Source organism: Erinaceus europaeus, chromosome 12, assembly GCF_950295315.1.
Source record: "Erinaceus europaeus chromosome 12, mEriEur2.1, whole genome shotgun sequence".
NCBI classification, from domain to species: domain Eukaryota; kingdom Metazoa; phylum Chordata; class Mammalia; order Eulipotyphla; family Erinaceidae; genus Erinaceus; species Erinaceus europaeus.
The window spans coordinates 14,608,412-14,633,819 of NC_080173.1; the positions used below are offsets into that span (position 1 = coordinate 14,608,412).

General features: G+C 43.2%; 1 protein-coding gene across 6 annotated transcripts in view; it reads left to right on the forward strand.

Moving 5' to 3' along the window:
• Window positions 1-1,952: 1,952 nt before the first annotated feature.
• Window positions 1,953-25,408, forward strand: part of TNRC6C (trinucleotide repeat containing adaptor 6C) — a 135,930-nt gene continuing 112,474 nt past the window's right edge. For 2 of the 6 annotated variants that reach the window (XM_060202826.1, XM_060202830.1), the window contains exon 1: window positions 1,956-2,661. In XM_060202826.1, coding sequence (XP_060058809.1) covers window positions 1,969-2,661 — 693 coding nt within the window. In that variant the 5' untranslated portion in view covers window positions 1,956-1,968. Of the gene's footprint in view, window positions 2,662-25,408 lie in introns of all 6 variants that reach the window. The other 4 variants (XM_060202828.1, XM_060202829.1, XM_060202827.1 and 1 more) reach the window with 4 other exon arrangements.

Genomic DNA, 25,408 nt, shown 5'->3' on the forward strand with positions numbered 1-25,408 from the left:
AGTCTGTCTATGGTTATAGGTCCATTGCCAAATCATGAGTCTCATATGAGGTTCAGAAAATCTTAATATAGAAAACGAGTCTTTTATCCAGGTACTTGCTCTCTAAGATAACAGGAGACAATTATTTTGTGGGCTTAAACCAAGGAAGGGAGCTAGAAAAAGAAGCACAGGGGACCAGGTGGTGGTTTGACCTATAGAATGAAATTTAACTGGAGAGGACCCGGGTTTGAGCTCCTGGGCACAGAGGAGTACCTGCAGTGGGGGCAGTTTCATGAATGGCTGAATGGTAGAGCTGTGCTGCAGTGTCTCTAAGTCTTTCTCACTTTCTGTCTAAAAGTAGGGCGGGGGGAACAGACTGCCAGAAGCAATGGAGTTGTACAGGCACAGAGACTCAGTGATAAACCTAGTGGCAAATTAAAAAAGAAATTTAAAGGAACCAGAATAAGTTGAAAGATTATAGTCATTAATTCAAATCAAGGACAAAAGATAATGCAATTGTGATTCAATTTTCCCCAAAGTGAAGTTTGCTTATTACAATGATTGGTCCACCCGAGTACCAGGATTCCTCACGGATTTAGCAATCTACTTAGTGGCTCTGCATATTTTGAAGATGCTTTTATTTGTACTCCCTCCTGGAGCATGCCACAATACTGCTGTCTTTGAGAAATACAAATAAGACAGGTTTCTCTGGGGTCAAGAATTAATGTAAATAAAATGTTGACTAGAAAAGGCAAAACCTGACAGCTGGGAAGGCTTTAGAGGGGCTGGGGGCTTCAAATAATGGCAGGAAGAAGAAAGGGGTCCACCAGCTCAGGGGACCCTGAAGGGAAAGAAGAGCAGGGGAGTTGCTGTGTCTCTTCCATCCAGACGTTTCACAACGTGACACTCGGGGTAAGAAAATTGCGTTGCGAGAGCTGTGTGTCGTTATCTGCTTCTTCAAGAGGGACACACGTAGACAGGAATGACCTCTTCCCACGCTAACTTTCAAGCAGCACAGCTAAATTCCTACAGCATGGGGAGGAGAGCGAGCCTGCTCCCACTGCGCTTAGTGAAAATGGAGAAAATCCCTGATTGCAAGACCTTCTCGTGGCTTAAACCGAAAGTAAAAAGGGACTTCTAAAATCGCACATCGCTCTTGACCTTACCTATGATTAATGACTAATGTACATCGAAGAGAAGCGGAGGAATGAAGGACCGCCACGCGGTACCGGAGAGGAACCTGGGGAGTGAGGGCCCGAGCAGCCGGCACAGCTGCTTGCGCGGTGGGGGCGGGTGCCCACGCTCGGGCCAGGGTGGGAGGGGGAGGTTTGTTTCCCCGGGGAGCCAGCCGTCTGCAAGCGAGGCTTGTTTGGTGGCTCGTAGCAGGGCGTTCTCCGGGGACCGGCAGTGCAAAGGGGTGGGGGGCTAGCAGGGATTCTGCTATCGGGAGGCTCCGGGGCCTGGATCAGCGCGTGCACGCGTGTGTGCACGGTGGCGAGAAGCAGAGCGTGTGCACGACACGGGCAGGACGTGCGCCAGTGCGGGTGCCGCTGCGTAAAGGGCCAGCGCCGCCGGATAAAAATACCGCAGAAGACTGGGAGCCAGGCGCCGACGAGCACCAGCTGGGGGAACCTGGCGGACTTGCAGGGCCAGGTTCACGCCCCTTTGCCCAGCGTGCTAACGCTGAGCCACAGCATACTCAAGACACGAAGGAAGCCGCGCAGGTCTCCACGCAGCCGGGGAGAAGAGTGAGCCCCTGGGACCAGCACACGCCAAGGAAAGCAGGTACACAGACAAACAAGCAGAACGAGCACTGGCAAACTCTCACCCTGGCGCGCTCCCCGCGCAGTATAGAGAACTACCGCGCGGGGTGGGTATTAAGGGGTATGGAGAGGGCGTGGCCAGTTACCGACGAGCCAATGGGCCCGGGAGGGGCGTGCGGGGGCGGTACCAGATGCCGAGCGCCTATTGGTCAGCCAGCCCTCCAGTATGCAGATGTATGAGGTCACGTGTCAGGGGCCGGGACCACTTCCTGTTGGAGGCCTGCGCGGGGCGGGGAAGGGGGCGCAAGCGCCCCGTCTGGCTGGAGCGGGGGGAGGGGGGTTCTTGTCAGTTAGAGCAACAAGATGGCCGCGGTGGCAGCTCCGCACCTCAGCGCGACGGCCCGGGGAGTCGCAGCCACCCCTGCCGACCCTGCCGTCCCACAGTCCTGAGCGCCGCCCCGGCCAAACCGCCGCCCCTGACCGGGCCGTCCCAACGGCCGCCGCGCTCCTGCCGTCGCCGTCGCGGGCCCGCCCGAGTCGGAGGCGGAGGGAGCGGAGCCGGCCGAACGCCCAGCGCAGCCGCCGCAGCCGTCACCGCTCGGGAGTCCGGGCCGCGCCGCAGCAGCCGTCCCGCCCGCGGGCGCTAGAAGGAGGGCGCGTCGCGGCGTCGCCGGGGCCGGACCTGGACCTGCCGGGACGCGCCGCCGCCCACCCGCCTGCGCCGCCGCCGCCGCCGCCGCCGCCTGCTCCGGGACCTGAGCCCGCGGCGCCGGCGCTGAGCGGGCCCCCGCCGTCCGAGCGCCCCGCAGGCCCCGGGTCAGCCGTTCGAGCTGTCGTGGTCGTCGCCGCCGCCGCTAGGCCAGCGCCGCGGGAGCCCCGCCGAGGAGCCGCCGCCGCGGCCGCCGGGGACGGAGCCCAGGTGAGCGCGGGCCGCGCCGGGCCTCCGATCCGCGCCGCTCGGCCGAGCGTCCGCGGCCCCTTTGTTCGGCCGGGCCGGGAGCGCGAGGGTCCCCGGCGACCCCCCCCTCGGGCGGGGAGGGATGATGCTGCGGCGCGGGGAGCCGTGCTGGCTGCGCCGGGGAGCGCCGGCGGCCGCTGTCGGCTGTGCGGGAGCGGCGACGAGCGGGAAGCGGGGGGCTCGGGGCCGTGCCGGTCGTGCGTGCGTGCGCGTGTTTTTGTTCCACTGTCTGCGGGTCTCGGCTCCGACTTCTTCCGGGGGAGCTTGCATCCCTCCCCGAGCCTCGGCTGGCGTGTCTCGCGGCAGGCACGCACGAGCCCCGAAGGGTCTGGCCGCGGCCGAGCTGAGCCCCGAGCGTGCTCCGAGGTCGCGGGCTGCGGGCTGGGCCAGGTGCGCGGCCGCGGGGCCACGCGTGGGAGGCGCGCGACCGCACATCTGCCGGTCACCCGGCGCCTCGCTGCCACCCCTGCTCGGCGCGAGGCACCTCATGGATGAGACTTAATCGATTGAGTCCTGGCCGGCAAAAAAAAAAAAAAAGAAAAGAAAAGAAAAGAAAGGAAAAAAGTGCGCACAGACGGAAGCCCCGGGCGGCCTTTGCGCGCCGAGCCGGCGGAGGATGGTTGCTGGAGCTCCGGGATCCCGGGCGAAGACGGAGGGTCGCCGCCTGGCCGCGGCGGGGGGCGGGCGAGCAGGGGCCCCCGGGCTTGGGCACCTCTTGCTTTTTCAGGCTCTCGCCGGCCTTGGTGGTTTCCGCACCAAACGAGTGGGATTGTCTCAGACATTGGCCTCGGCCAGAACACACCTCCATTTGAGCGGTCGGCTGGGTTCTCCCCACGGCATCGGCGGCAGGTTCTGAACTCAAAATGGTGCTCTGTGTAGCTAGACATCCAACTTCAGCCGCTTTAACTGAGTCGCGAGCTGGAAGCGCCGGGCCGGTTTCATCCTGTGTGTTGCCGGAGGTTCGGGGTTTTCTCCTGCATCCCCTGGTCGTCCGATGGATGCGCCGCTGCCAGTGTTGTGGTCAGTTGGTGATGGTCACGGCTGTGGGGTCTGCCAGGGTTCCGAACGTCATTGGCCTCCGCGAATGCAAGTTATTTCCGACCTTTAGAATCGAGCAGCTTTGTGGTTGAGCAGAAACACTGGACGGATTGAACGACGAGTGTTTGAAGAGGACCGTGGTGGCCAGTTTGAAACGTGCAGGAGATGTGCTGAGAATTACCTGCCTGGTTCTCAGACTTCCTGCATCCTGCGTGAAAGAATAAAGGATGAACTTGGTTGGCAGAGGGCGCCTTGGAGAAATGCACATCATTTCAGAGCCTCAGAGGTAGTGAAGGACTTTGGACACTTTGACTGTGGCTCCCCTACGAAGCTTTGTTGGAGAACATGCTGCTAAATAAGATGTAGAATCATTACCTGAGTTAGTGCTGTTGCTGGTGTTTACAGAAAATAATGGCTGAGTACTTGTCACCTATTGCTGAAAAGGTTCCTTCTTAGAGAAAGTTTTTAATATTTGCACTTTTTTAAAAAAATATTTATTTGCTTCCTTTTTGTTGCCCTTGTTTTTATTGTCGTAGTTATTATTGTTGTTATTGATGTCGTCGTTGTTGGATAGGACAGAGAGAAATGGAGAGAGGAGGGGCAGACAGAGAGGGGGAGAGAAAGACAGACACCTGCAGACCTGCTTCACCGCCTGTGAAGCGACTCCCCTACTGGTGGGGAGCCGGGGCCTCGAACCAGGATCTTCATGCTGGTCCTTGCGCTTTGCACCACGTCGCATAACCCACTGTGCTACCGCCCGACTTCCTGATATTTGTTCTTTTAAGAGAAGTTCCTAGTATTTTTTTTTTTTTTTTGCTAACATGGAGAAATTGACAGGTCAGAAAATAGTAATAGCAAAATTAGTGGTTAAAATAAAATATGCTTAGGTGACATAGAATGATTTATTTCTCCAGCTAGCGTTTCCATGAGCAGCAGAATATATCTGCAGCATCCCAGCATAAATATTTTTATATGTTCAGTCTAGATTTCAAAGCCAGATCCGGTGTCTTTCATGCTTCTTGTCCAAACCAGAGACTTTATTGACTGGATTCTTCTGTTTTAAGGCATGAAGTTAAAAAAGGTTGACACACTGTCATAAGGCTTAATCTTAACTATTCAGATATTTCCGTAATAAAAAATTTCCTTACATTTTTCTATTATTCTCTCTTTTTTTGTAAGTGGCTGGTATTTACACCTATTTGGCTCAGAAATTTTGAAATAGTTGCATTGGAGTGCTGATTATAAAGGAAGGTAGAGTGAACTGTTTCATTTGACTTAAAAAAAATAAACCTTCGGGTGTGAAAGAAGGTAGGGGAAACTTTTAAGTTATAGTACTTCTCACCACCAACAGCTTCTTGTTCAACACCCAGTTTAACCAAGATCTGTGCTGTTCTGTACCCCATCATCTGGAGCACTTCCAAAATCAAGCTGGAGCCGGAGGTAGGGATAGAGTGGGACAGTCCTTTTCCTTAATGAAAAAACTTTCAGTTGAAAAGAAATGAAGAGAAAACTCTTGACAGTACAGAGTAGAGGTGATTGCATTACTTTCCCTGCTCCAGGTGAGAGCCATGGGATCCTTAATGTAAACTTAATCTTGCTGAATTTACGAGAGATGCTAATTTAAAAAAAGTTTCTAGGGAAAATTAGTCGATTAACCCTTTATTTGATTTGCGTATACAGCTTGCCTTTAGTCTGACTTTGCTAGCAACATTTTATGGCAAAAGAGTCACTTAAAGGCTTTAAGTCTTTTTGACCCTCCCCAGCAGGAATTAAATACTAGATTTCATGTTTATGTTTTAGATAACTGCTCACCACTCACTTAGAGATTATTGTGCATAAGTGATAGCTCCTAAAATTTTATAAGAAAATAGATTGGACAGAGAAGTCTGAGACTTTCCACATAATGGAATAGCTTATGAGATTATTAAGATTTGGGGTGGAAAAAACAAAGGTTGCTTAGAGCTACTGAAGCCTACGGGCAAAGAAAGCATGAGAAATGAAAGGTGACTTGGATGGGTTTGTAGAAGATGCTGTAAGCAAGAGGACAGGTTGGAAGCAGGAGGTGGAAACAGTACATGGAAGGTCCTAAGTGAATGAGAAAACAAAATAAAAGGGGGTAAATGTTTTTACTTTGCTCTTTTATATTGAAGTTGCATTTGCTTCTTACTCATAATTTTGAGAGTCAAATATGTCCTTTGCCTTTCATTCCAGCTTAATTTCAGAGGGTCTTCTGATGTATAGATGTTCTATACAGATTTTCTTTTTGAAAGAGTATTGGTGGTATGATTTGTACAGTAACTGGTTTTTATAGTGAGAGTGACTGTATTTTAGTTGTATAGTTAAGGAACTTAAGAACTAATTGTTTTGTTTGAAGGTGTCATAAATTTAAGATAGAGAGGGAGTCGGGCTGTAGCGCAGAGGGTTAAGCGCAGGTGGCGCAAAGCACAAGGACCGGCATAAGGATCCCGGTTCGAACCCCGGCTCCCCACCTGCAGGGGAGTCGCTTCACAGGCGGTGAAGCAGGTCTGCAGGTGTCTGTCTTTCTCTCCCCCTCTCTGTCTTCCCCATCTCTCTCCATTTCTCTCTGTCCTATCCAACAATGACAACAACAATAATAACTACAACAATAAAACAACAAGGGCAACAAAAGGGAATAAAATAAAATAAATATTAAGAAAAAAATTTTAAGATAGAGAGCAGAATATCAAATGAGAGCCACCATTTTTCGCAGGTAGACTTTGTAGATATTCTTGTCTTAGGCCAATCTAGTCAGACTACCTAAACTTAACCTTTAAAAAATGGCATTCATTTAAGCGCAGGTGGCGCAAAACACAAGAACAGCATAAGGATCCTGGTTCAAGCCCCCGGCTCCCCACCTGCAGGAGAGTCGCTTCACAGGCGGTGAAGCAGGTCTGCAGGTGTCTGTCTTTCTCTCCCCCTCTGTCTTCCCCTCCTCTCTCCTTTTCTGTCCTATCCAACAACAACATCAATAATAACAATAATAACTACAATAATAAAACAACAAGGGCAACAAATGGAAAAATTAAATTTATTTTAAAAAATGGCATTCGTGAGGAGAACATTCCTTATTTTGCAAAATGATTCTTTTAAGTAGAGTTTAGTGCAATAAATATTAGATATACAGCTAATATTAGTTTTTCAGGAGTACAATTACTTAAAAAAATACAAAGGTTACTGTGTGGAAATTGTATGTGTGACGTTAAAACCAAGATATAGATCATCCCCCAGTGAACTCATTTTGTGTAGCTTGACTATAATACTCTATACTGACACATGATAATAGCTATTGACAAATCATATATTTGAACTCGAATATTTAATGAAAGTTAAAAGATACATTTAAAAATTCTGCATCTGGGTGGGGTATGACATGGTTTAAACATGTTAAGTACCGAAAATGTATACCTTCTGTGCCCTCTTTGGAGTTTTACGAAACATGAATTCTTTTTTGGCCACAGATGCTTTCAGAGCCTGAAGAAGCCATTGCAAGGATGGAGAGCTATTTGTTAAAAATCCGTTCTTTCTCCTTAGTTCTCAAAAGACTATAGAGCTGTGTGCAGAGCTAGACAATCTGGGCACCCAGCCATAGAACATCTCGGCTGCAGCAGATAGTTGTTCGCACCCTCCTGAGCCCTTGACGGCTGTAAACCGTAACAGAAGGAGTGGTCTCGAGAAAGCAGCAGTCACTGCTAGTTTGAACTCTTGAATATTCTGCACCATTCTCTGAGTTTCAGTTATTTGGGGCATGGGTTTTCTATATAATAATGGCTAAGGATGGACAAATATGTAGGCTCTGAAATATTCCAGAGTTTGCTCTAGGAGATGATTAGCCATACTCTGTCCCATGAACCCCAGCCCCACCCATTACTTCTTTGCCACTCTGCCCAAAGACACAGGGTCACTGAGCCCAAAGAGCCCTCTCGGATCTCCCTTCCAGAGTCTGTGGGAAGATGGGTCTGTCATGACTGGAGTCCCGCCTTCCTTCCTCATAAACTTGCTTAACATTTTTGCATAAAAATATGAAAACAGAAAAGTGCACAATTACGTTCACCATTATTGTAAAATAAACTTGCAGCATTTTCTGACCTACATCAATTAGTATAAATCTAAGTGATTCCCTGGTAATTCTCTAGAAAACAAATACTGAAACAGCTCCTGTTTGTTTCTTTAGAGTCCCTGTTTTCCTTCCTTGGAGCATGTTAGAAGTTAATACCCTATTGTATTTCACAATGTCCTTTCATTAAAGGAGTAAACTGCAGGCCTCCAACACATGCTGTCGAGTCTGATTGTTCTCAGCACTTGGATAGCCCTTCTCCATGGACGGGCCTTTATGAACATGAAGGCTGGCCGGTGCCAATCACAAATTAACACCAAGGTGCTTATTGGAATTTGTGCTCTGTTGGATTTATTTTGTGTGTCCAATCTAGCTTATTAAGAATAAGGTCTCTTGCAGCTCAGATCAGTTGCTTGGGTTGATTCTGGCAAAGGTATTGTTTACTTTTTATTCCCAAAGATAATTTCTTTTTAATTACTCTTTTAATAAGCAAGGAAAACCTAAGTTAAAATAGCAACTGGGAATTAAAATCAGATCTGAAATTGGGAAATGGCTGTATAGGCACATCTTATCACCTCTTCAACCATTCGTGCTGTGAAAAGATATTAACAACAGAGTTGTGCAGAAATTACAAGGAGAGTTGCGTGTGCAGAATTACTCCTTTGATTGCATTCTGCTTCTTCACATTATATATGAAACGTGAAATGCCTAAGGGGAGGGAAAAGAGTGAATAGGAAGGGAAGTTCATAGGCTTTGTTCTTCAGGAGTCTAATGTTTTAAAGAAAGCTTCTTGGCCAGGGAGATGAGGAAAGAAGGTGATGGCCATGTGGAAATAAATATGTAAGTGTCTGGGGACACTGGAGGATTTTGTGAGGGTGGGGGTAGGAGTAGTTAGAAAGTTTTCTCTTGGGAGCGTAGCAGGTTAAACGCAGGTGGCGCAAAGCGCAAGGACCGGCTCAAGGATCCTGGTTCAAGCCTCTGGCTCCCCACCTGCAGGGAAGTAGCTTCACAAGCGGTGAAGCTGGTCTGCGCGGTGAAGCTGGTCTGCAGGTATCTTTCTCTCTCACAAGCGGTGCAGCTGGTCTGCAGGTGTCTTTCTCTCTCACAAGCGGTGAAGCTGGTCTGCGCGGTGCAGCTGGTCTGCAGGTGTCTTTCTCTCTCACAAGCGGTGCAGCTGGTCTGCAGGTGTCTTTCTCTCCCTCTCTCCATTTCTCTCTGTCCTATCCAACAGTGATGGCATCAACAATAATAACTACAGTAATAAAACAACAAGGGCAACAAAAGAGAATAAATAAATTTAAAAAAAAAAATCTTTCTCGGGAGTCAGGCGGTAGCGCAGCGGGTTAAGCACAGGTGGCACAAAGCACAAGGACCAGCGGAAGGATCCCGGTTCGAGCCCCCGGCTCCCCACCTGCAGGGGAGTCCCTTTACAGGCGGTGAAGCAGGTCTGCAGGTGTCTGTCTTTCTCTCCCCCTCTCTGTCTTGCCCTCCTCTCTCCATTTCTCTCTGTCCTATCCAACAACGATGACATCAATAATAACTACAACAACAAAACAACAAGGGCAACAAAAGGAATAAATAAATAAATAAATAAATTTTAAAAATCTTTCTCTTGGGCAACCTGCTCACCATTAAAAAAAAATTCACATATGTGCAACAAATATTTGAGCATTTCCTCTGACAGTGTGCCAAAGACATGGAATCACCTTAGTTAATTCTCACATTCTCATCATGATTGGTTTTTTTTTTAATTTTTTATTTATAAAAAGGAAACATTAACAAAACCATAGGATAAGAGAAGTAAAACTCCACACAATTCCCACCACCAGATCTCCGTATCCCATCCCCTCCCCTGATAGCTTTCCTATTCTTTAACCCTCTGGGAGTATGAACCCAAGATCATTGTAGGATGCAGAAGGTTGAAGGTCTGGCTTCTGTAATTGCTTCCCCACTGAACATGGGCGTTGACAGGTTGATCCATACTCCCAGCCTGTCTCTCTCTTTCCCTAGTAGGGTGGGGCTCTGGGGAAGTGGAGCTCCAGGACACATTGGTGGGGTTGTCTGTCCTGGGAAGTGTGGTTGGTCATCCTAGCATCAGAGAATCCTAGGTCACAAGCTGCTCAGCTTGTTGGAGCTCACGCCAGCCACTGTCTCCAAATTGCCATCCAGTGATTGGTTTTTGATTCCCATTTTACAGATGATAAAAGAGAGGTCAGAAAAAAGTAGTGTCTCTAAGATTCTGTAGTTTATTGCAGGAAGTGCCCGAATTTATACTCAGCCCTCACACCTGGATAAATAGTTTGGAATATGTATATAACATCAGGAAATGAACCTAGGGCCTCACACCTGTGTGTTATCTCTGAGTAGCCTCCTCACCCAATTGTTAATATTTTTGAGAGAGAGAGGAAAGACACGACAGTACCACTTCATCCATGGAGTTGCCCTATAATTTCCTTGCATTCTCCTGTGGTGCTAGGGCTTAAAACCAGGGTCTTGTGCAAAATGTGTGCTCGGTCAAGTGAGTTATCTCCTGAATAGCTTTTTAATTAGTCTCTTTTTCTCTTGTCTGTGTCCCACTGATCTGTCTGCTAATATTCACCAAGTGCTTTCTGGTCATTTTTTATGTATTATCGTTTCCTCAAGGCAGTTTGTCAGGTAGGTACTATGATTATGTTCATTTTCTATATGGCAAAGCTGAAGTTAAACATTCAGTAATTTGCCCAAAGTGTGTTGGAGTCTGAGCTCATTATTACCTGATTGTGCTGCCTTTGAAAACCTAAGTAAAATCACATCCTTCCTTTATTCCACAAACCCTGAATGCATCTGTATGCTGAGATGGCAAAAAAAATACATCTGTGTGCTCTGGTCACACACAGCTCAATGTCTCCCTTTCGTCTGAAGTTGTCCTGCTAGTGAGAGAAAGATACCAGGCAAGTAAATAAACTCCCCAAACCAACATAGTTGAAATAGCAATTAAATGTTGTGAGGCTCCTAAGTTAACAGTAATGGTTACTTACTATGATAAGTAGCATGGTTATATGTAATTATATGGTCCTATAACCATATCTTCCTCCCTCTTTTGAGATGCATTTTCACATACCACATTCTTGGGGAAACCTAGCAGCAAAAGAATTCCTTTATTAGATCTGTCTTTCCCCAACTTATGTGACCACCAAACTCTGTTTTCTCTTAATAGCATTCCTGGCAGTCAGTGAGATGGTCTTTAGCTCAGAGTGTGTGGAAGCAGAATGCACAGTCATCTAGAAAAGGGAGAGGGCACTGGGTTGAAGTGGTCGGGCAGGGCATCATTTGAAGCGGTCCTGGAAGGTTGATGTTTGGCTAGATGGAAGGGCTGTTCCTACTAGGAGATAAATTAGCGAACCATGTTTGGGGAACATTTTGGAACATGCCTAACATAACATCTGTGAGTCAATATTTTTGTTGAATAAATGAGCACGAAGGCCTAGTTATAAATGCAGGTTTTATGTTGGCACTAAGGCTTAGAAGGGAGTTAGATAGATAGACCCTCCATTCTTTGGCTGATTGGCTTGTTGACGGGCGTGGCATGAGCCAAGAGAGTGAAAACAACCCTTGAATCAGGATACAGTAGATCGTTGGAGAGAGAATCAAGTGTGAAAATCATGACTCTTTTTCTTTGTGTGTGTAAGGTGTTGAGAGCTTGGGCATGCATGAGGAGGGTAGGGTTAAGCTGAAAGGTCTTAGGAACAATCTGCAGAGCTCAACAATGCAGTATGATTGGTGTAGGCTGCTGGGAGCAGTCAGTCCTAAGAGGGCAGACATAGTACTCTACTCCTCCTGGAATGTGCCATAGAAACTTCAAAGTAGGGAGTCGGGTGGTAGCGCAACAGGTTAAGTGCAAAGCTCAAGGACTGGCGTTAAAGATCCTGGTTCGAGCACCCGGCTCCCCACCTGCAGGGGAGTCGCTTCACAGCTTCTCTCCCCCTCTCTGTCTTCCCTACCTCTCTCCATTTTCTGTGTCCTATCCAACAATGACAACATCAATAACAACAACAATAATAAAAAAGGGCAACAAAATGGAATAAATAATAATAATAATAATAAAGAGATTATTTTTTAAAAAAAACTTCGAAGTAGGTAAGTTTTAAAAAAGTTAAATTGTTTGACTAAATGCATAGTGAGACATCTTTAATTGCTGATGGAGAATGATGACATATAAGACAACAGTTTTAGGAGCATTTATTGTATGAGGTTCTTGGGTAGCCGTTGGATTCACAGCATAAACTCCAGTTTGTAATGAGCCATGTAATAATAGGGCTATACTGTTAATTACCGTTAATACTCTCAATGAAATAGAATTTTTTTAGTACCATACCCATTAAGAAATCCTAACTCTGAGTTTATGTAACAGTCTCTGATATTTAGTAAACATTTTGGATATGGAACATTGACAGAAGTGAAGGGGTAAAGTAAGTAAATGGGAGATTAAATTAGAGCATAAATATGAGTGCTGTTAGTACTAGGCTGTAGAAGACACTAGGACTTTGTGAAGATTAGATAAATTCAGTGCCTCAAACTTAGTAATAGTAGATTCTTTATTTAACAAAGGAACACAAAACAGAATTAATTTACAGGAAAAAAAAAACTATGGAGTGGGATATGGCAGCTTCAAGATGAACAGAAGAATGTATTTATCACATTGCACCTTTGTGTATAGATGCTATGCCCCTGTGTTTACTGATGACCATCACTTATTCTCCCTGCTTGTTTTATATTCTAAGTCTTGCATAAGCCCTTGCAGGGCTTGTTATGCAACCCCTTCATGATAACGTGTGTCTATGCTCCTGACTGCTCTGTTCCATCTTACTCAGATGTAAATAACGTTCATTTTCCTCAACCATGTGAAAGACCTTTGGGTTTCTATTTTTGATCTGTAACATCTGACCTTTTATCAACAACTAAAAAAAAAAAATTTTTTAATTGTTAATAACCTGTATCAACTTAGGTTCAGAGATCCAACTATTGGGTTGTTAGAAATGATGTATTTTTCTATGCTTTTATATGCAAAACTGCATGATGACTTTCAACAACCCCATAGCATCATTGTCAGCTCTAAGGATACATTAAGAGAAAACTGTTTTTGTTGTTATGTTTATAAGAGATGTTATATATGTTCATTTGTATTTGAAACACCCAATGACAAATTCATCCCCCCTGCCCCCACTGATTTCTGCATCTCAAATGCAGTGGGACCATGTCTGAGACAAACAGATCAGATAGATTTTTTTCCCCCTGTCATTGCAGCAGACTTCTTTTTTTTTTTTTTTTTTTTTTTTTTTTTTTGTTTAAAAGTTAGCATACTGAGGAATTTAAGCCTATTTAGAGGGATTATAGTTTTGATCAAAATTGTTGGATCAAAAGTGGGAGACTTCTGAAAATCTGTGTCACCTTGAAACCAGAATACTTTGCTTAATGAGGCAAGCTATGAGTAATCTGTGTTTCATATATGAGAGCTGCATATGAAGGGTTGGTAACTGTCTTTTATCTAATTCAAGACTTCCTGTTCAATCTCAGATCTCAGTTGGAAAGCAATTTCTCTTACTTGGCCCATTTTCCTTCTGCATTGTATTTTTCTACTAGTTCTTCAACTCAACAAGTTTGAAGGAATGGAATATTGTAAACCCATACAGACTTAAAATGAAAAGAGTCAGATACCTATTTTGAAATAAGCCTGCAATTTTCCATTTCATTATTTTTCTATCTTCTTCTAATTATACCTTCAGTCAGAAATTTTGGAGTTTCCCTTGATCTTTCCCTCCCACTCTTCTTAAACCATTCATAAAATAAGATAAGATTATTCTTTTTTTTTAATTTCTTTATTGGGGGATTAATGTTATATTCGACAGTAAGTACAATAGTTTGTACATAACATTTCTCAGTTTTCCACATAACAATACAACCCCCACATGGTCCTCTGTCATCCTTTTTGGACCTGTACTTCCCCATCCCCTCCCCTCATAGTCTTTTTTGTTTCATTTTTTTTTTTCTTTGTTGGAGAATTAATGTTTTACATTCAACAGTAAATACAATAGTTTGTACATGCATCACATTTCCCAGTTTTCCATATAACAATACAACCCCCACTAGGTCCTCTGTCACCCTTTTTGGACATGTACTCTCCACCCCACCCACCCCATAGTTTTTTACTTTGGTGCAACAATTCCACTTCAGGTTCTACTTGTGTTTTCTCTTTTGATCTTGTTTTTCAACTTCTGCCTGAGAGTGAGATCATCCCATATACGTCCTTCTGTTTCTGACTTATTTCACTTAAAATGATTTCTTCAAGCTCCATCCAAGATCGGCTGAAAACGGTGAAGTCACCATTTTTTACAGCTGAGTAGTATTCCATTGTGTATCTAGACCACAACTTGCTCAGCCACTCATCTGTTGTTGGACACCTGGGTTGCTTCCAGGTTTTGGCTATTACAAATTGTGCTGCCAAGAACATATGTGTACACAGATCTTTTTGGATGGGTGTGTTGGGTTCCTTAGGATCTATCCCCAGGAGAGGAATTGCAGGATCATAGGGTAGGTCCATTTCTAGCCTTCTGAGAGTTCTCCAGACTGTTCTCCAGAGAGGTTGGACCAATTGACATTCCCACCAGCAGTGCAGGAGGGTTCCTTTGACCCCACAACCTCTCCAGCATTTGTTGCTGCTACTTTTTCTGATGTATGACATTCTCACAGGAGTGAAGTGGTATCTTATTGTTGTCTTTATTTGCATTTCTCTGACAATCAAAGATTGGAGCATTTTTTCATGATTTTTTCATGAGCATTTTTTGGATCTCTTCTGTGGTGAATATTCTGTCCATGTCCTCCCCCCATTTTTGGATGGGGTTATTTGTTTTCTTCTTACTGAGTTTGACAAGCTGTTTATGTATTTTGGTTATTAGCCTCTTGTCTGATGTATGGCATGTAAACATCTCCCATTCTGTGAGGGGTCTCTTGGTTTGGGTAGTGGTTTCTCTTGCTGTGCAAAAGCTTTTTAATTTGGTGTAGTTCCATAGATTTGTACTTGCCTTAGTTTTCTTTGTAATTGGATTCGTTTCATTGAAGATGTCTTTAAAATTTATGCAAAAAAGACTTCTGCCAGTATTTTCCTCTAAGAATCTGATAGTTTCTGGTCTAACATCCAAGTCCTTGATCCACTTCCTCTGGCAAGCCAATAATGCGTATATTATTTCTTTTGAAGTCATCCCATAGGTTTCTGTTGTTGTTTCCAGTATCTCTTAACTCTTTGAGATATCTTACTTGTTTTTCTTTACATTTTTAAATATTTATTTATTTATTCTCCCTTTTGTTTCCCTTGTTGCTTTATTATTGTTGTTATTGACTTCATTGTTGTTGGATAGGACAGAGAAATGGAGAGAGGAGGGGAAGACAGAGAGGGAAGAGAAAGACAGACACCTGCAGACCTGCTTCACCAAGTGTGAAGCAACCCCCGTGCAGGTGGGGAGCCAGGGGCTTGAACTGGGATCCTTATGCCCCTCCTAGCACTTTACGCCACGTGCGCTTAACTCACTGTGCTACTGCCCAACTCCCCTCTTTTTTAGTTGTCTCTAATTTGTCCTCTATCTTACTAATTCTGTGTTTAGCCTCATTTATTCTAGACTCCCCTCTATTGTATTCCGTAATTCGTCTGTTTTGTTACCCTGTTCTGATACTGTTTAGCTTGTTCAGTTAGTTGTGTTCTTAGCTCAGCTATTTCAGCTTACAGCTCTCTAATAACCTTGAGATAATTAGTGAGACTTCCAGAGTCTCATTTGTTGTTTCTGCATTTCTGATGACAATTCTTTCAAACTCTTTACTTCTGTGACTATTTCCTTAGCTAGCATTTGGATGTTAACCTCACTATTTTGTGCTTCAACCTTTGGGGGGCATTTAGCTGGACGCTTGTCCTGGTTCATTTCTCCAATATTTCTTCTTGTTGGTAACCATTTTATATAGTATGTTATGAGGTCCCTCTCTCAGTACTTTTCAAATTACTGATCACTCTTACCTGGATTGAGTTGTGTCTAAGTAAGGTACTTAAACAGTTCACAGTTTAGGAAATTAACAGTTGTTTCAATATTATTTCAGTCCCTGAGTTGGAGCACAGAGGCTGCTAAAAGCCTCTTTCGTTCTTTTTCTTCCCTGTAGGCTATGGGAGCCTGAGGGCTTTCAAACTATAAGTAGGCTTCTTAGCTTAATCACTCCCTCCTGACCCAGAGATAAAGCAGGGTGGGGGAGAGATAGCACAGTGGTTATGCAAAGAGACTCTCACGCCCCAAGGATCCAAAGCTCCAGGCTCAATTTGGCTTCTCTGCCAAGCTGGGCAGCACTGCTGGGCCCTGTGAGTTTCTAAACAAGTCCTGATTATAGTCTGTAGGTTCTGAGGCAATTATTCACCATTTCTCATCAGGAGAACAATGTGGAAAGGCTACCACTATACAGCCCTACTGCTAGGCCCCCAAGGTATCAGTTCTCTGTTCCCAGATGTCCCCGCTGCTTCTCCAGCCTCTGAGAGCAGTAGCAATGGAGACTCACAGTTGCATTTAGTTGAGTCTTAGGGGAGTCCTCTCCTCCCTTCAGCCGTCTTTTTGTTGGTAAAACAGACTGGAGGTGGTGCCTCAACTGGTAAACTGCTGGACTGTTACCAGCCAGTTAATCTCTCCTTAGGCTCCTCTCTGGCCATGAGTCACACGTGTTTGCACTCAGCAGTGATTTGGTGGGTTCCTGAAGCCGTCCGTTCTAGTCCTGCCTCGTTGCTGTCCCTGGTGGTCTCCTTTGGTGTTCCTAATTTGACCCAGGAGAGGAGAGAAACACAGTTGCTGCTGCCTTGTAGCCCGCCTCCCTAAACTCCTATTCTTTTTCTTTTAAATAATAGTAATTGTTTATTTGTTTTTGAGGTAACCTTGACTAGAAAAACCTCAAGTGTTTTGGATATACATTTCCCCACCTCTTCAAATGTGTTGCCACATCTAGCCTCCCACCAAAGTCCTTGGATACCCTACTTTCTTGTAAACCACTGTCTTCATTTCAGTCCCTCTTGATATCCTCATTTGCGAATTTGAAAACCAGAGGCTTAGGGTATGGGGGTAGATAGCATAATGGTTATGCAAAGAGACTGTCATGCTTGAGGCTCCAAAGTCCCAGGTTCAAAACCCTCCATCACCACCACCACCACCATAAACCAGAGCTGAGTAGTGCTCTGGTAAAAAAAAAAAAAAAAAACAGACTTGTCCTCATTTGACTTTCCTTGTTGCCTTATTTTGTTTCTTTACATCGTCTGTAAGCCAGAGGGGAGAGCACATTATCAGTATTTGCCCTCTTCCCCCAGTGATCCATTTACTATCATTGATGAACCTACATTGATACATAAGAATCACTGAGAGACTATAGATCACATGAGGGTTCATTTGGAGTCATTGAACAGATGGATAATAGTATGAATCCATCATTACAGTATCATACAGTGTATTTTCATTGCCCTGAAAGTTCTCTTGGTACTGTTGATTCACCCTCCCAAACCATTGATCTATCACTAAAAGGTACTTCTAAATTACCCATGGATCAAAGGGGAGATCACAAATAGTTAGAAGGTATTTTCAATGAACTGAAAAAGAACATACAGGGTGCCAGGAAGTCACTCATATCTTGCACTTTACCATAAGCAGGGGCCTGAATTAGCACCACTGACCACCGCATAGGAGCAAGCATCTGTACAGAGGAAGCTTCATGTATGTAGGGTGGTTATGTGGTATCTCTTTTTTCACTGCTTCTGTCTTCCTCTAAGTGGTAAAGTTGTGTAGACATGGGACCCTAGCAGTAACCCTGGCAGCAAAAAAAAGTATAACACATCAAAATTTATGTGGTACAACTAAACTTACTGAGAGGAAATTGTATATCTATATTACGAAAGGAGAAAGTCTTAAATAAATGACATAAGCGTTTGTTCTCTGAATCCAGAAAGTGAAGAAGAACTAGAGGAACTGGGCAGTGGTCTACCCAGTTGAGAGTGCACATTACCATGTTCAACGACCTGAGTTCAAGTCCCCACGCCCCATCTGCAAGGGGGAAAACTGTACAAGTGTCGAAACAAGTCTCTCTTCCTTTCTGTCTCTCTCTGCCCTCTCAATTTCTCTCTGTCCTACCAAATAAAATAGAAAAATAAAAGGTGTGGTGGTGGCGGGGAGGAATAGCCTCTCAGAGCATTGAATTTATAGTGTGGGCACTGAACCCCAGTAATAACCCTGGTGACAATTAAAAAATAATAATAATAAACTCATAGCAAGCAAAAGGAAGGCATAAAGACTGGAATGGGAGGCCAGGGCAGTGATGCACCCAGTTGAGCACATACATTACTGTGCACAGTGAGCAGGTTCAAGTCTTGACCTACAGGGGGAAAGCTTCACAAGCAGTGAAGCAGTACTGCAGGTGTCTCTCTTGCTCTCTCCTTGCATAGGTCTCCTTCCCTCTCAATTTCTATCAAACTAAAATACTAAATAAATAACAGTTTCTGAAAGAGAGAGAAAGACAAAAGAAACACACGTGAATGGAAGTCAGTGAGATCAAAACCAAAAAACTGTACAAGAGCAATGAAATATGTGAAAAGACCAACAAAATGGATAAGCCTCTAACAGGGATTACCAAGAGAAAAACAGAAGACACAAACTAACAAAATCAAGATGAAAGTGGAGACATATGAGTATTGTTTTTTCTTAAATTAGTTAAGCACTATGGATAACTGTCAACAAATTAGACAGCGTATATGAAATGAACAAAATCCTTGAAGTAGATAAACTATCCAGATTGACTCAAGAAGAATGAAACTATGACTCAAGAATGAATGCACATTTATGAAGGAAAGAAATTGAATTCACAAATATCTTGTCACAAGGAAAAAGATCCTTGCCATCTTGACTTCACTGGTATAAAGTGTTTCAAATATACAAAGAATTAATGCTGGACTTTCACAAACATTTCCAGAAAATAAAAGAGGGAACACTTCTCAGTTACAAGACTAGTATTACCATGATATGAAAGCCAAATACAGAACACAAAAAATAATGATGAAACTACATATAAATGAGTAGAGCCTAATATCTTTCATGAATGTGAGTGCAGAAATCTTAAATCACATGTTAGGAAGCCAGGTACCATATAGAAAGGGTTATAAATGAGTTGTATCTTGGGGCTGCAAATTGGGATTAATGTCCTAAAACCCCATTTTATTGATAGAACAAAGGACAAGACTACATGATCACCTCAGTAGAGACAGAACAAAACAAAAATACCATTTGATAAAACCTAGTGTCCAATCATGATAAAAACTCAAGTTAGATATAAAAAGGAAATTCTTTTTATATTATTATTGCCTCCAGGGTTATTGCTGGGGCTCTGTTGCTTTCACTACGAATCCACTATTCCTGGAGGCCATTTTCCCCCTTTTGTTGCCCTTGTTTATTGTTGTTGTTATTGGATAAAATAGAAGTCGAGAGAGAAGGGGAAGACAGAGAAGGGGGAGAGAAAGATAGACACCTGCAGACCTGTTTCACCACTTGTGAAGCAACTCACCTGCAGGTGGGGAGCTGGGGGCTCGAACCCTGAGATCCTTACGCAGGTCCTTGTGCTTTATGCCATGTGCGTTTAACCCGCTCCGCTACCGCTGGGCCCCCCCAAAGGGAAATTCTTTAACTTAATAAAAGGTATATAGGGGGCTGGATGGTGCACCTGGTTGAGCACACATGTTTCAGTGCACAAGGACCCAGGGTCAAGTCCTCACCTGGTCCTCACCTGCAGGGGGAACACTTGGCGAGTGGTGAAGCAGGGCTGCAGGTGTCTCTCCCTCTCTACCACCCCCTTCCTCTCAATTTCTGGCTGTCTCTATCCAGTAAATAAAGATAATAAAATAAATAGAGGGTATATAGGTAAAACACAAAAATCACCAAATCAAAGCTGTAATGTTATATATAATCCTCTCTCTCTCTCTCTCTCATACACACACACACACACACACACACACACACACAATTTTTTCACCAACTCATAGGTGCATAACTGAACTTCTCCTTAGAACTGGGAGCAAGATTATTCATGTTCCGGCCTGGGAGGTGTTCGGCTCTCAAGAACAAAGTCCCAAGTTTGACTTGTGCCAGAGTGATGTTCTGGTTTTCTTTCTTACATTCTCTCTCTCAATGAGTAAATAAATATTAAAATATAATAATAATGTTCTTCACTTCAGTTCAGTATTCTACTTGAGATTCTACTCTTGCAATCTGGTTTAGAAAGAAAATAAAGGCAAGTAGATGGGAAGGAGTGTAAATGGTCCTTATCCACAGGTGATATGATTCTATGTGTAGAAAACTCAAAGATTACACAGAAGGAAAAGCTACTAGAACCAGTAAACAAGTTTACAATATACACAAATAATTTGTATTTCTACTAACAGCAAACAGTGTGAAGATGAACTTAAGAAAAAGTTTTATTCACAGTAGTATCAGAAAGAATTAAATAGGGTGGGGGAGATAACATAGTGGTTATGCAAACAGACTTTCATGCCTTAGGTTTTGAGGTCCCAGGTTCTATCCCTTGCACCACCATAAACCAGAACTGAGCTGTGCTCTGGTTAAAAAAAAAAAAAAAAAAAAAAAGAGGGAGGGAGGGAGGAAGAAGAAAAGGAAAAGAAAGAAATGCTTAAGGATAAATTTAACTGGAGATCCAGTGAGCCAACAGACAAATGAAAAAATCAGAGTCACTGATTACCAGAGAAATGCAAATAAAGACAAAAATGAGATGAGAGACCATTTTACACCAATGAGAGTGTCAGACATTAGAAAGTATAGAAACAACGAATGTTGGAGTGGATGGGCGGTTGGGGGGAAGGGAACCTTCTGCTGGTGCAAATGTAAATGGGTCTAACCAACCCCTGTGGGAAACAGTCTGGAGATTTCTCAGAACACTATAAATATACCCACTGAATGACCCAGCAGTTTCTCTCCTGGGGATTTATCCAGAGGAAACAAACACCTTTCCAGAGACACCTATATACACCTGTGTTCATAGCAGCATAACTTCTAATAGCCCAAACTTGGAAGTTGCCCTTTTTCCCCCTTTTTGCAGAATTGACAATTTGATTCTAAAATTGATATGAAAAAACAAAATAACTTGGAACAATCAAAATAAATTTGGTCAAGTTCAAGGACTTAAAAATCTCAGTGAACTGGGGAGTCGGGCGGTGGCACAGGGGGTTAAGTGCACATGGCGCAAAGCGCCAAGGACCTTCGAGTGTAAAGATCCTTTGAGGCCCTGGCTCCCCACCTGCAGGGGAGTCGCTTCACAGGTGGTGAAGCAGGTCTGCAGGTGTCTTATCTTTCTCTCCCCATCTCTGTCTTCCCCTTCTCTCTCCATTTCTCTCTGTCATATCCAACAACAACAACATCAATAACCACAACAATGTTAAACAACAAGGGCAACAAAAAGGAAAATAAATATAAAAAAATCTCAGTGTACTATAAAGTTAAAATAATTAAGATAGCATGATACTGGTGTGTAGATGGAAAATAGCTGAAACAAGACTGTGTGTTTACTGTGTTTACACCCATGTGGACTGATTTTTATAGGCAATGCCTAGGCAGATCAACGGGCAAGGAACATTCATTAAGTATGTTGGGACAGTTGGATAACCTCATGTGATGAAAAATCATTTAGACATGCCATAGACAAAAATAAACTCAAAATAGAGCATAAACTAAGATAACAAGAATTGGAATTCTATCACCATTGGGGGGGGGTGATGTAGCAACTCCCTACCTTTGGTTAGAGAGAGTTCATAGGGAGTTGGGCGGTAGCACAGCGGGTTAAGTGCAGGTGGCGCAAAGCACAAAAACTGACTCAAGGATCCCAGTTTGAGCCCCCAGCTCCCCACTTGCAAGTCTGCAGGTGTCTTATCTTTCTCTTCCCCCCTCTCTGTCTTCCCCTCCTCTCTCCATTTCTCTCTGTCCTATCCAACAATAATGACAGCAATAACAACAATAATAACTACAACAATAAAACAACAGGCAACAAAAGGGAATAAATATTTTTTTAAAAACGAAAGTTCATAAATGCAACACAAAGAGTATGATCAATCCAACAGAGATTCAACAAATTAACTTTATCAGACCTTTAGACCATGATACACTGATCTAAAAGCATCCAAATGACCATTAAGAACATGAAAAGACAACCCATAGACTGGAAGAAAATATTTACAAGTCAGATAGCTGATGAAGAACTAAATATATAAAGATGTGTATGTGTAAGTGTGTATATAGAACTCTCACGGGGGGATAGCCCAGTGCCTCAAGCATAGGAATTGCGCGCACTCTAGCATCCCCAGCACCAGGTATACCAGAGCAGTGCTCTGGTCCCCCCCACACTCCCCACATGTAAAATAACAATTTTAAAAGAATCTCTTTTTTTAAAAGAAAGCTGACTCAGAAGTAAAACCTCCAACTTATTCATAAGATCCTAAGTTCAATCCCTGGTATATCATATCCTAGAGTAATGCTATGGTTCTCTATCTCTCATTAATACATTATTTTTAAAAGGCTCTCATACCTCATTTAAAAATGGACAAAGGGTTTTAATAAATGTTTCACTATATATTTACAACTGATTAATAAGTACCCATGATGCTCAACATTATTAGAAATTCAGGAAATGAAACTTAAAACCCTGAGATGCCACTTCATATCCACTATAATAAAAACACAGTAGTAGAGATGTCCAGAAACGGCACTCTCATTGCTGGGGGGGGAGTGGCGACATAGCGACTTTGGGAAAAGAAAATATTGATATATTCTTAAGAAAGTTAAAGGTAAAATTGCCTTAGGACTCAGAAGCTTCTTATGTATCTGTCTACCCAATACAGATAAAAACATCTTCACATTAACTGGGTGGGGGCCCACTCAATTGAATACACATTACCACGTGCAAGGACCTGGGTTCAAGCCCCCAGTCCCTACCTGCACGGAGGAAGCGTCATGAGCAGTGAAGCAGTTCTGCAGGTATCTCTTCTTTCTCTCTCCCTACCTCTCCCACCTCTCAATTTCTATCTGTCCTATCAAATAAAAAGAAAGGTGGCAGGTGGGGAATGGCCACGAGTGGTGGGTTCATCATACAGGCACTGAACGCTAGTATAAACCTGATAGCAATAAATACAACTTTCACACAAAGATGATGTATATTATCTTGGAATCAGTAAGTGGAATCAGGCCAAATGTCTATCACCCATTAGTTGAATAAACAAACAATGGAATATCATTCAGCAACAAAATAATGGAATACTGATACATGGTATGATTGGATCAGTCTTAAAAAGCATTATACCAAGTGAAAGAAGTGAGATTCATTTGTATTATTATTTTATTTTTTTCAGAGAGGGTACATCTGTTGGATTCAAAAGTGGTTGTAGCAGAGTGTGAAAATAAGAATTGGCTGCAACTTGACATTAGTTAATCTTTTGAGGGTAATGAAAATATTTGAAAACTAGATTATGGTATTTTTATACAACTGTAAATGTGTTGAATCATTTTTTTTTTAAGAGATGAAGCTGTCCTTATTATCTTAAGGCTTTGGGGAGAATGCTAAAATGTATGTAGTTATTTTAGACACTTTTTTAAATTAAAAATATGTGTTTGGTTTGCTTAGGTTTAATTTGAGCTTTTACTACCTTTGCTATTTTCATATTTTTATACCGATGGTGACAATTAGTAACAACATATTATTAACCAGCATTATATCTTACATATCTCCTATGCTTTTAAGAATAATTTGTGACCAATTAAAGCTATTTAAAACTCAGAAAGTCACAGGATTGCTAGAAATGAAAACTGAGCTCCAAAGAGTTGATGTGACTTGCTTAAAATTAGGCAGTCCTGGGTTAAGACCGTGGTCTTACAGAAAACTAGTTTTATGCCTTTTAGCACAGGTAAGTGAGTAAAAGAAAGAGCAAACTGAAACAGATTAATAAGCAACTCTTTTAAATCTATCTTCTCAGTAATCAAAGAGAGGCAGAGTAAAGAAATTTTACTTAAAAAAAAAAAACTCAGTTTTCAATTTATATATAATCCTGGGACCAAGGAGATGACTCAGTGGTAGAGCACTGCTTTGCATGAATAAGGCCCTAGGTTTGATCCCCACCCCAGCACTACGTGAAATGGCTGTGCATCTGAGTGTGCGCGTGCGCGTGCGCGTGCATGTGTGTGTGTGTGTGTGTGTGTGTGTGTGTGTGCCTCACACGTGATTTCAGTGTTCTGGATCATCTTTGTTGAGAGAGGCGAGACACCATAGCACCAAATCTTTCTCTGATGCCATAGTACATCCTACCCAGTGATTTATCTCATTGGCTCCCCAAGTCACTAAACTTTGATTCACTTTGCATTCACCTGTGAAACCCTTGCTACACGCAAAGTTTAGTGATTATATATACCCCTTGAGGCTAAGTTTTGAAGTCTTTTGGTAGGAGTGAGGGACCAGCTAGTGCACTAAATGGAAAGAAGAAGCAAGATTTAAAACAAAAACCACTGTAAAGAAGGAATGATGAGAGCACTTTCCTTTATAATATTGCTTATGAAGATAGCTCCACATACCTAAAATATTTTTCATTCATGTAGGAAGGTAATTGTCTCTTTATTATTCCATCAAACCTTTCCTGTTTGGGATAAAACCTAGTCTTTTGAAAATATAGGAGAGCATTTTTAAATTTTTTTTCCTTTATTGAGGGATTAATGTTTTATATTCGACAGTAAATACAATAGTTTGTACATGCATGACATTTCCCAGTTAGGAAAGCATTATGATAGTTTCATGAGCGGTAGCAGGAACCAACTATGCGTGCCACCTTTTAGTCTTTTCACACAAGACATTGTAATGAAATCCATCATCTACTCTGGTCTTCACTGAGTAAAATTAACATTCCCATGCAGAAAAGCAAAAAGATAACATCGCAGAGAAGGCTTATAACCGGGGTGAATATGACTTTATTAAAATATTACCACACCATGGTATTTTTCTCTTTATGGAGTCATCTGTTTTCTCATCAGCCAATCTTGGGAATTGTCAATTCCAGAGTAGATTCTAAGCTACCTGCCAGCTAAAACTTAGAGGAGAGGGCAACTGTACTCATGTGTCAACAACCATTGACCCCCCCCCCCCCAATTAAAAAATGACTTAAAAAGGAAACTACTTGAAGACATTGAGAGCTATGGGGGAGAGGAAGTGGGCAGGCAGTGGCGCACCTGGTTAAGCGCACACACTGCAGTGTGCAAGGGCCTGGGTTCAAGCCCCTGGTTCACACCTGCAAGAGGAAAGCTTCACAAGTGGTGAAGCAGGGTTGCAGGTGTCTCTCTGTCTCTCTCCTTCTCTAGCTCTACCTTCCTTTCGATTTTTGGCTGTCTCTATCAAAGATAATTTTAAAAATTAGAAAAAAATGTTTAAAAAGAGAGAGAGCTACTAGGGCACTGAAGAATTTGAAGGGCTGGGATCCCCAGAGAAGGGAGTTTGTCTAAAGGGGCAGAATAAATAGTGGTGTGA